This window comes from Embiotoca jacksoni, unplaced genomic scaffold (genome assembly GCF_022577435.1).
Source record: "Embiotoca jacksoni isolate LCO1_2020_lvr unplaced genomic scaffold, fEmbJac1.0.p SCAF_7, whole genome shotgun sequence".
Classification (NCBI taxonomy): Eukaryota; Metazoa; Chordata; class Actinopteri; family Embiotocidae; genus Embiotoca; species Embiotoca jacksoni.
The window spans coordinates 8,976,253-8,987,649 of NW_027185425.1; the positions used below are offsets into that span (position 1 = coordinate 8,976,253).

The following is an 11,397-nucleotide window of genomic DNA, read 5'->3' on the forward strand; positions in this document are numbered from 1 at the left end:
CAAATAGCCTACACAGACAAGCGCATATAAAATTAGATTTCTTTTTTTGTTGTTTTTGATTTCATGCATTGTCAATGGGGACAGGGCATCTGACAAATCTACAGTATCACTGTTACAACAACGGAGGCTTACAAGCTTATGGTTTTATAACTGTGTGAATTAAGTGTTTTTGCACAGGGTTAATCTTCTATATAGCAGCTGCAATTGCAATCAACAACAACTTCACAGTGGTGGAGGAAGCATTCTGGTTCTTTACTGTTGGACTTGGGCTCCTACTAGTACAAAGCCAATATGTGTCAGCCCCCAGTCCTGCGTGTTCTTTAATGAGGCAATAGGAGAAGATGTCAAGCTTCAAGATATTTATTTAACAGCAACAGAATAATCAGTTTACAGAGCTCTTGGTCCAGACTATGTTTCCCTGACCGCAACAGAGTATGTGTCAGTTCACGAAGTCTGATCTCCTGACTTTCCCTCACCCAGTCTTCTTATAGTCCAGACACCAAAAAGTCATGTGTATTGATGTATCCTTTGTTGGTTGGTGGAGATGGTGGTTGTCTTCCTTCACACCCTGGAGTCCTCCAGACAGCCGTCTGTTCCTGTTTATGCCTCAAAGAACAACAATATGTGACCCCACAGGTTGCAGACTCCCCCTGTGACCTTTTGGTTTGGCAGAGTACTTTCACTCTCATTCACATTCACAACCACACCCTGTTGTCTACACCTTCATTCACAACCTTTCGTCTACACCTTCATTCACAACCACACCCTGTTGTCTACACCTTCATTCACAAACACAGCCTTTCGTCTACTCCTTAGGATTAATAGTTGATAATACGACCTATATATAAGTAATATGATATGGCATATATATATGTTGTATTATTGTAAACATAACCTAGCACAGAATCGCACATTACTTAAGTAAAAGTACTAATACCACACTGTGAAAATATTCCATTACAGGTAAAAGTCCTGCATTCAAAACCTGTCTTAAGTAAAAGTATATTAGTATTATCAGCAAAATGTAGTGAAAGTACCAAACGTAAAAGTACACACTATGCAGTAAATGCTCGCTGTGTATATGATGTTTTTGGATTAATATTTCTCTAGTAGTAAATGTCCTTAGTTACATTCCACCACTGCAACTGCACCTGAATTGCCCCACGAAATCAAAACAGTATAATTCTTGGTCTGATTGACTGGGTGTCCATCTATGGAAACTTTGCGGTTATGTAATCTGAATAAACATCGCCGATCCACCGCGGCCTGATGATACTCGGAAACACATATTTGGTGTGGTCTCAAAAATACAAAGCGCTCATTGGTGGAACTAAACGTCAGGCTCCGCCCACTGGCCGTTGATTACCTTTTCCACTTCCCCTGCTGGCTTCCAGTAGTTCTCCACCCACCAGCCGACAGAGAAGACACCACTTAACCGCCGCGCTACTCTCGCCTAAACATATGGCAAAAACAGCCCTCTTTCTTTCTTATGTCGTTGTGCCCACTACTCTTTAAAAATTCCGCCAAAAAAGAGAAGACGATTTTCCAAAACCTTCTGGCCGTTGTCTCACGTAAGTAAAGCGAAATAGTTCGGTTGAGTTCCTTGGATTCAGCGGGCGGACGTAACATGGCGGGCTGGTCTTTCTGCCTTCTCGCCACACATGACTACGATCCATTGAATTCTGTGTTTTTGTGATGTCTTCGGGAGGTATCGATCAAATATGAAGCGATTTCAGCACCGCAGTCTGGAGTGCATACGTGTGATGTATCTGTGTTGAGGTTTGTTTCGGGCTTATTGATCAAATACAGTGCTAATATAAGCTTCTTCTATCGACGGGCAGCCGACAGGCAGCTCAACGTTCGCGGCTCTTGTTGCCATCAATCTCTCACTATGGCGTTTCCTGTCAGCCGCACTTTTACGTCCCAAATCAAAGAATATTCACATTTGTATGGTATAACCTGGATTGTTATGCATTGTTAGCGCAATGCAATAATATTTCATTTGTCAAGCTAAACACTGTTTTCACTACCACAGCGCATGCGCGTGTTTTATTTAAGACTGTTATTGCACATATACTAACTAATTCCGCACCGGAAATAACATACTGGGTGCTTTATTGGATTAATATAAACAAGCCATGTCAACACACACACACACACACACACACACACACACACACACACACAAGTTGCTGAACGTATCGATTGTGTATGTGATATTTTGATTACAGACAGCTAATGTCATTCCATAGATAAAAGAGCCTTGCCAAGAATACTACATTTCGTATGATTTCCCTGGTGATAAACGCATGTCTTCCTTTTCATAAAGTGTCTTTTCCTATGTGTTTAGATCTAATATTATGTATGTATGTTTGTCCCACAGGGCTCCCCTGTCTCTGTACAGGTGTATGAGCGCTACCCAGAGGGCCTAAGGGCCGCTCTTTACCGGGAGCACTTCGACTTCAACGCTGAGCCACCTTGGGATCCTAGCTGATAGCGGGACAGGTCCATCTCCTGACTTGTCCATGTTAGTGGCCCTGTCTGTTATACACGCATGCTCACTTGCACACATACACCTGTGGCAAAGTCCTGGGTAGAATTAGGGGCACGTTTGTATTGATTTTGAAGTGAATGGGGTTTTTGTTTGTTTTTATGAATGAAGAGTCTTGGGTTCATAAGGTACAGATGTCTGTTTGGGGGAACTACAATCTGGATGCGTAACTGTTGATTCAACCTGTATTTCATTTGTATGGTTTAACTACAGATTTAAAAAAAAAAAATCACTGTGATGATATGAATTGTCATGTTGTTTTTTTTCCTCTCTTTTGTTTTCTTTCAGTTTGTTGCATACCGGCAGGACCCCATTGGCTCAGTCGTGACCCCTTGCTTGTTTATTCGTTCTTTATGATTGTCGGCTTAGCGGAATACGGTTGAGATGAAAGGACTCGCTGACACACCCAGCTACATCATTGAACTCCTGGAGGGAGGAGTGACCCTGGAGGATGTCATTGACGGACACATCTGCGAACAGGCTCTGGTCAGTTCAGCTTCCAGGCATATTAATTGCAGTGAGATTCCCCAAGTTGCTTCAAATAGCTTTCATGACACTTTCTGTCATTTCTTGCTTCACTCTAATCGACACCTTTTGACTCATACTTTACAATTCTTGGTGTATCAATTAACTCTATAGAAATCTGACAGGACCTGATTTCTGTGTGAAGTGTTATTTCAGAGGTTGGATCAGTTGCTTTGATTTCTCAGTACACCCTTAACTTCCTCCTGCGTTCTCAGGTGGAGAAGAGTGCGTTTGCGGTGGGCGACCTCGGGGCCCTGATGCGGCAGCATGTGTGCTGGCAGAGTGTCATGCCCCAGCTGCAGCCCTACTACCAAGTCAAGTGCAACAGCAGCCCTGCTGTCATCGAGGTGCTAGCCTCCTTGGGCCTGGGCTTTGTTTGTGCCAACAAGGTAAGCTTTTAATGTAGCACAAGGAAATTCAGCCAGCTTTGATTTGATGATTCATTTTTAAAACTGCACAGTGTTTCATCCTCTTATGAAAGCATTTGATGTTTTAGGGCCGCTACATTACAAGCACTCAATTGATTACAAGTCAGCTGACCTGCTTTCGACTAATGCAACAAACTTTGGGATTTTTTTTTTTGGGGGGGGGGGGGGGGGGATTTTAGACTGTTTTGTGTTCATTTCTTTTAACTCTTGTGTTCTTTTGCCTTCAGGCTGAAGTGAGCCTGGTGCTGGAGCATGGCGTGCCACCAGAAAACATCATTCTGTCAAGTGTTTTCAAGCAACTGGCGCTCATCAAGCATGCTGCCAAGAACAACATCCAGCATCTCGTGTGTGAAAATGAGGCCGAGTTGTCAAAGATTTCCCGTCTGCACCCTAATGCAAAGTAAATGAGCAAACGTTTTTCTGTAGCCGCTTTTAATTCTCGTGCACTTGAAGAAAGCTGAAAACTGTGTTAATGTAACAACTGCTCTGATAAGGAAATACATCCTTTTTTTCTTTGGACTTAAAGTCCAAAACTTCAAAGATCCTTGGCCTGTGTTGAGATAATTAGTGCTGATGACATTTTTTTTTTTTTTTTCTTCTTCTAGGTTGCTGCTGCAGTTGACCACTGAGGCCCACGCGGCTGAAACCAGCATGGTCTTCGGCTCTTCTCTGAAGAGCTGCCGGCACCTGCTGGAGGCAGCCGTGGAGCTGGGAGTCCAGGTGGTGGGTGTAACCTTCCACATCACCAGCTCCTGCCAAAACCTGCAAGAAGCCTACACTCACGCACTGTCAGATGCCCGCTGTGTGTTTGACATGGGGGTGAGCACTGTTATGAAAATATCTCTAATTATAAAGTGATGAAATTACGAGAAATGTAGGGAACGCACATCAGCTCAAAACGTTTTTTCAAAATTTTTGGTGCCTTTTTAGCTCTTGGACTTTCTTTTATATTAATGCTGACAACTGGCTATTGGTTGTTTCTGTTCAGCTGGATCTGGGCTTTAACATGAACATCCTGGACATTGGTGGTGGATTTACCGGCTCAGAGTTTCAGCTCAAACAGGTGAGTGGTAAACTACTGTGATGTCATTTGAAACGCTTCAGTCAGACTTCAGAGTTGAGTTTTATCACTTCCACTTTCCATCAATTTTCATTTCAATCTTTGCCAAGTCACAAACCATGTAACCGTTCTGCAAAGATTTGCCTCAAAACATGTGAAATATGACATGACATTCATCTACAGATTATTGAGGGCATGACCAGTTTATCTATCTATCTAGCGAGACAGCTGTTTACACACAACAGTGACATTTGCTGCCAGTAACTTTGGATGCCGGCATCTTTCTGAAGCGCTGACATTTCAGTCACCTCTTACTAGCAACCGCAGAAAGTTATGAATCTCGGCTCTGGAAGCATTTTATGTCTCAACATTCTTGTTTTAGTTTGTCTAATCTGAAAACACCATCTGTTTACAGGTCGAGTCTGCAATCAGGCCGCTTCTGGATGTTTATTTTCCTCAACTGTCTGGTGTGCAAGTGTTGGCCCAGCCGGGCAGCTTCTACGTGGCCTCAGCGTTCAGCCTGGCTGTCAACGTGATTGGCAAAAAGGTGGTGACGCGCTGCTGGGACAGCCTCACTCAAGGTGAGTTCCGTAATTCTCTTAGAGGCCGAGTTCTTATTTTTGTTGTGCTGTATCAGGATTTATCTATTTAAAAAAAAAAATCAGAACAAAAACATTAAAGGTCACGTCCCAGTCGCAGTTTGTAGATATTGCACTATGTTCTGTATCCCTGACATGGTTACCAATTGTATTTCCTCAGGTGAGAACAATGAGGATACCGAGTTGCTGTACTACATGAATGAGGGTGTTTACGGCCCATTCAGTCGCAAGCTGCTGGGAAACTCCATCGCTGCCCCGTCAGTGCACAAGGTTAGTAGGCCTCCACCCAAGAGACTGAATGAAGCATGTGAAAGCAGCTGTTGTTCAATAAGGGCAAGGGTTCATGTTTTATGCGCATTTAATTACTTGCAGAATTACTTGTTTTACTTTCTATATTATGAACGATACTGAGCCATACAAAGACTCTGGATTGGTTCTTTAAATGCTTCGATTTCATGTGAACATCTAATTGTGGTTAATTGCTTCAGTTTAGGAGGATACTTGTTTAAAAAAATAAGCATAATTTATTCATCTCTATGAAAATATAGGATACTGGACATAACTTTTAATTAAAAAAAAAAGCTCACTTTTTTGTTTCACACTTAACCTAGTTAAATAATAATAATAAAAAAAAATAATAATAATTTAAATATTATATTTCCTGCACTTCTTGTTCGCCAATGTCTGGTTTATATGTCGGAAGACTAAAGTTTTACAAAGCAAAAAGCGAGCAGTGCATGTTGGCATCTTTTTGTTAAACAAACCTATCTGAAATCTCTATTCAAAATGTGTTGCTGTATTTCGAGAAAGGCAAATAATCTCAATCCAAATCCCTTCAAACAACAAAATGAAGCAATGATGTCCATTTCTGGCATATGACTTAAAGAAAAAGGAACGTAAAAGAGACAACGTTTTAGAAACAGGATTTCCTACCTGTTGAGGAATTCTTTGTGCTCCACAAATGCGTACACCTCAAATGGGTCTGTGCCAAAACCTAGAAAATAGAAGAAAAACAAAAAAATAATTTGCAAATGATTCAACTTTCGTCGTATTTGCATTCACTTCTGATACTGTGTTTGGATCACACACACACACACACACACACACACACACACACACACACACACACACACACACACATGTCCACGGTTATGATTAAACCAACTTATCAGGCATGTCATGTCACTGATTCCTGTTGTTCTGGGTTTTGTACCCTCATGGTTGAAATGCACTTATTGTAAGTCGCTTTGGATAAAAGCGTCAGCTAAATGAAATGTAATGGAATTGTAAAGCCAGACTGGTAGGAAGTGCGGTTGCCGATGAATGTCCAGTTCTGTTTTCCTGCCAATTTTCAAATAACTAAAAAACTACACACCATTAAGTGAAACAGAGGCTGTTGCTAGCTAATGATGTAATTCCAAAAAGCCATGGTAAATTAAACAAAGATAGTGATGTGCCGTGTCTGGTGTTGTGGTCCGTCGGGGTTGTTGTAAATCACTCCATACACACCGACCTCCCGTGCTAATGAGGTAACGGTGCCAGCAGATTGAAACATAACCTCAATTGAAATGGCTTTTAGCTGCTTTCACTTGTAATCATATCGATAGTGATCCTCTTCTCCTGCTTCACATGCAGAGTACAATTTTACATGTACATAAGAGATTTCACTAACTGTGACAGGTTAGATTGATTTTGCTGCGTTTGACCTGTTTTGACGAGGCCTCTTCTTCTGTGCAGCACGTGTTGTGTGCTGAGGAGGCCGTGTATCCCAGCAGCCTGTGGGGCCCGTCACTGGACCAGCTGGATCAGGTGGTGGAGCGCTGCCTGCTGCCCGAGCTCAGTGTGGGAGACTGGCTTCTCTTCTCCAGCATGGGGGTGTGCGGCCTGGAGGAGCTCAGCTGCATCTCCAGCTCCGCCCAGCTGCCCGTCTACTACACTGTCTCCACCTCCGACTGGTGCGTATGTAGTGCGTTGGCATGTCGTGGTCTGCCACTGATACACGTGTTGTAAGAATGTGAGACATTTGGCGAGAACTGATCATCATACTGTTACCCTCAGGTACGAAATGCAGGAGGCCGGTGTGGCACTCGACAGTGCCATGAAGAACTTCTCCATGCTCCAGTACAGTGCGTAGCTACCCTCAGCCCCTGTCCTATATTGTATTGCACAGTGCCTCCTCACCTCTGCTTTCACCATGTGAAAAGAGAGGTCAGCGTGGTATTTGGGACACGGGGTTAAATGTGGTCAACATTCCAGCCACCTCGGAAAATGCAGTGTCCTCTTATTTCTTCCAGAATTTGACTTTTTGTACCTCCAGAAATGAGAAATAGTTGGTTCTTTGATACCTCAATTGTCTAAAACCTACCTGGACGATAGTCCTAGTTTTGCTCCTCCCTCTCTCTCGCTCTCTGAAGGATTCAAAATCTGTCAGCTAAAGAACTCTAGCCCAAGCTCAAATGACATTATGCAACAAAATGGATGACTCTTTGGAGATGGCTCAGCTCCAACATGTTTGGGGTGGTTTGTTTTCTAAATCAAATTCAGTTTACAAAATGTACAATTGATTTAAATCACTTGAATCAAATGTTCTCTATTAATTACTTGTCGACAGTCGTGTAAATCCTGTGTCTGTCTAACACCGATACATTTTGTCTGTAGATGATTTTTGAAGTGTTGAAAGGAATGAATGCCGAGTGTGGATTCTGTCCTTCAGACCCTTCACTTTGCATAGTTTAAATGAAATTATGACAATGATGTAACCTATTTCTTTTTTGCAGCTCACCTCAATGCATTTTTATTTATTGGATTCAGATATGACTGGGGCATATTTAAAGCTCCATCTTTAAGTGTGTTTTGCCCAGGTATTATGCTGTGGCCCATCTAACAGTGTTTTCCTGATAAGATATCGATGTGTTTTTTTAACGCTACATGGATTATGTGTGCTGTGATTACCATTTGTGACCTCATTTGGTGTCCCTTTACTCAAAACACATGGTGGAGTGGAGATTCTCTGTACGCTAAGGCTACAGCTTGAATACAGAGAAGCTGCACACTAATGCCTCTAACAGGGAGAGGTTAATCTGGTATAAAATGCACAACATCTTTTGTACGTTAAAAAAATACTGTGACATTTAACATGGCAAGCCCTGATTTTTCAGATCTTCATATTAGTGTCTCTTGTCAAGGGATTAGTCCTTATTCTGCCAGGATCTGAAGTATGTGGCAGATATAGACGTACATGTTTGTATCTTTAGACATGCTAGTTGTACACAGACCTCTGTGAGGCAGTGCAAATGATAAATAACATGCCCGACCGTTTCTTCACGTCCCTAAAAGTTCGGAGGGACATAATGCACAGTCTTCTGTACATCTACATGTTTAATATTAAAGGTGACCTGCCTTAATCCGCAGTTTTTAAAGAATCCTGCCCTTGTGTGTTACAAGTGACTAATGTATTAATTACTTGCTTGTCTAAGGCACTAATGGACCACAGCCCGTTTTTGACTGTAAATTGTGCTTGTTAAAGTAATGAAAGTGATTAATTTAATACATTTCTGACTGAAATCATGTATCTTGTGCATGTGTGGTCTTTTGGTTGGTGGCTGGCACAGTAGTGTTTTCCTACACATGTTCTAGTTAACATTGTCACTGTAAGGTCAATAAGATTCAAAACATGTTTTTGATCAGCTGTAGATCTAGCTTGTGCTAAATTACCTGGAAACGATCTGTAATCCAGATGTAAAGCTGCTCGGGTTCCTTTGGCAGCTAGGAAGAAGATCCTACTTCCTGCTTTAACCAGTGAATTAATGTGCAGATCCTTACTGAAAATGAGTGAAAGTCACTTCTAAATTCCTTATACGCAGACACAGGCATCATTTTTGTTCAAAAGGCTTAACAAAGGTTACCAATTTTGAAATCTCATTATAAACTGTTCAGCTCTTCGGTCCCCTTCATCCCAATGGTTAACTGGTACCGTATTTAATGTTCATTAATGATGAAGGCCTTGATCGTCCTGAGGAAATGAAATACAAGCATTAGGCTGTGAATTTAAACTGCATCACTTCACAATTTTCCATAATGGCAGTTCATGACATTCAACAAATAAAAGCCCTGCCACTGTGCATAACAGTGTCTGTTTATATACGTGGTCCTGTAGCATTTTTCAAACCGACCAGCCATCTTTAAACTCGGCAATTAAAAAACATATACAGGCGAAAATTCAGATCAGGATGCTTGGGCGGCCGGCTGTCCCTGGAGTCGGCAGGGCACATTTTACCATTGCTGTGTGGAAAACACCTCGCATGTCCTGTAACTGTGTCCCTAAACAACACGCCCAGCTCTAGTCTAGCTCCCAGGAAGAATCTTGGATGAACGTATACGAAGCATGAATTTAGTACCGACAGTCATACGTTACCAATATTAAATATTTCAGTCAATAGCCCTGGTTATTTCAGAGCATTGAAATGAATGATATGTATGTGTCTGAAGTCATTGATTTCCTCTGGAGAAAATTGTTTCAAAATTAATCACTGAAACATTTCCTAGATGTAAGTAAGAAACAATAACGTCTGAGGGATGCATTTATCTAGGAGGGGTCAATACAGCTCTTATTAAGTGTCTCAAACGTTCATCAGGAGTGATGGCTGCACGTTACTCAGATAACGAGATGAATGGATCACCACGGGGTTCACGTAAAGTGCTTTCCATCGCGTTGAGTGTGTGAGTTGATTAAAAGGGCATCATACGTGATAGTGATGGTCGTGATAATAATGACAACATAGTCTGCCGGCGAAAAGCACACACGCTCCTACACACACAACACGGTACTGCAGAGCAGCAAACAAACTAAATGATTATTAAATTACAGGGGGTACCTCACACGCTTTGAGAAATACTTCTCTTGATTGACAGCCAGTTTCACTTCAAGTGAAAAATCACGTTCCCTGTTTTCGCTACTTCAAACTGTCATTTAAGTCAATTGTCCCTCAGCGGGGTTACCTTTGAGATTTGGCTGCACTGCCTTGATAAGAAATGCTGCAGTGCAATCCACTGCAGCACAGCCGGCGTTCAACATTTACGCGGTGCTCTGTGTTTATAGTGCGTCTCTGTTTGCCCAGAAGGTTGAATCCCTGGTCTGCGTTGCCCGACTGGCGGGCACAGTCGTAAATGTGACCTCATTAGTCAATATTTAAATAGTCTGTAGCATCACAACATCAAACTGCTTCCTGCCACAATGATCGAGTGAGGATTCGAAAGATGAGCAATGACAGAGCGTCACATGTGAGGGAACTGTAATGACCAATTACTGCACAAATCGGTGTGGGTAAAGGACTCGACATTTGGGCTCGTGGTTCTGCGTAACAGTTAATAAAAAAATGTTTCAATGGTATGGTCTATTTTTAGCCCAACAAATTGTGTACTAGTCACTTGATGATTTGTTTCCAAACAAACTGACCTTAGCTTGAAAAGGTTAACTGGTAGGCTACAATCGGACAGGTGGATTGCGCCGAGCTCTACCTGCGTGAGAATTAACATGTTCAGAAATCATTGAGAAACCTGAGCATTAGACTAATAATCCCAAAATTAGTTTTAGCGACTTCTACAAATAGGTATAACTATGCATCAAAATCTCAAATTAATTATGACAGTTGGTACAGATTACTATGCGGCCGTAGCTAGCCAATTATATTTTTTTTCTGTAATTGTAAAACTAAGATTTAAAAAGTCCTGATAGTTGATGCCATGCTAGCTAAATAACATCTTACCTGTCAATTTCGCTTCCACTCCTGACAAAATGGTGATTCGGTGTAATTGGTTAAATAATAGTTGCATGATATGACGTTTCACACAAGGACCGCCCATTTAGCTCATTTACTCGACAGCCCATTGGTTAGCCTTAGTCATGTACCACGTGATCACCAGTGGGGTCGCAGGAGCCACGCCCCCTACCTAGCTACATGTTGTAGAATACCCCCAAAAAAATCAATTTAACAAGTCAGATATGACATGAAATTACGAAACTGAACTATGAAATGTGTCACCTGGACAAGGTGGAACAATGGCTGACGGTCTCAGCGCAACAATAAAAAGTTATTCTGATTTTAGGATGACAAGTCTCCCATTGGTCGGTTTGTGCTGTATGCAAATTTGACATCTACGTCAGATCCTGAACTTGAGCGCCATTTTTTTCCTCAATAGGGGAAAGAAAGGGACAAAAGCAAAGACCCCCCCCCC

The 11,397-nt window shown here is 41.9% G+C and overlaps 1 protein-coding gene and 1 long non-coding RNA gene across 5 annotated transcripts; one reads left to right on the forward strand and one right to left on the reverse strand.

Annotated features, from left to right (window-relative positions):
* Positions 1 to 344: 344 nt before the first annotated feature.
* Positions 345 to 11,393, reverse strand: LOC138214918 (uncharacterized). 4 transcript variants are annotated; one of them, XR_011179675.1, is made up of 5 exons: positions 10,929 to 11,393; positions 10,619 to 10,680; positions 9,069 to 9,175; positions 8,878 to 8,984; positions 345 to 6,157 (listed from the first exon to the last, which is right to left on the reverse strand). It is a non-coding gene; the product is annotated as an uncharacterized lncRNA (long non-coding RNA). The 4 variants fall into 4 exon arrangements; XR_011179673.1 differs by having other exon boundaries at positions 9,069 to 10,680; XR_011179674.1 differs by having other exon boundaries at positions 10,619 to 11,393.
* Positions 2,936 to 8,730, forward strand: azin1b (antizyme inhibitor 1b). The gene is made up of 9 exons (XM_069176774.1): positions 2,936 to 3,037; positions 3,292 to 3,465; positions 3,732 to 3,904; positions 4,110 to 4,323; positions 4,493 to 4,567; positions 4,980 to 5,145; positions 5,324 to 5,433; positions 6,901 to 7,118; positions 7,222 to 8,730. The coding sequence occupies exons 1-9, from the start codon at positions 2,936 to 2,938 to the stop codon at positions 7,295 to 7,297; spliced, it is 1,308 nt and encodes a 435-aa protein (XP_069032875.1). The 3' UTR covers positions 7,298 to 8,730.
* Positions 11,394 to 11,397: the final 4 nt, after the last annotated feature.

What these genes read in the sequence shown, in the direction of transcription:
- azin1b (XM_069176774.1), top strand. Translation starts at nt 2,936, where the DNA reads ATGAAAGGACTCGCTGACACACCCAGCTACATCATTGAACTCCTGGAG. An exon ending in CAGAGTTTCAGCTCAAACAG is followed by an intron (nt 4,568 to 4,979) that starts GTGAGTGGTAAA and finishes ATCTGTTTACAG; the next exon opens with GTCGAGTCTGCAATCAGGCC. An exon ending in CTGCCCCGTCAGTGCACAAG is followed by an intron (nt 5,434 to 6,900) that starts GTTAGTAGGCCT and finishes TCTTCTGTGCAG; the next exon opens with CACGTGTTGTGTGCTGAGGA.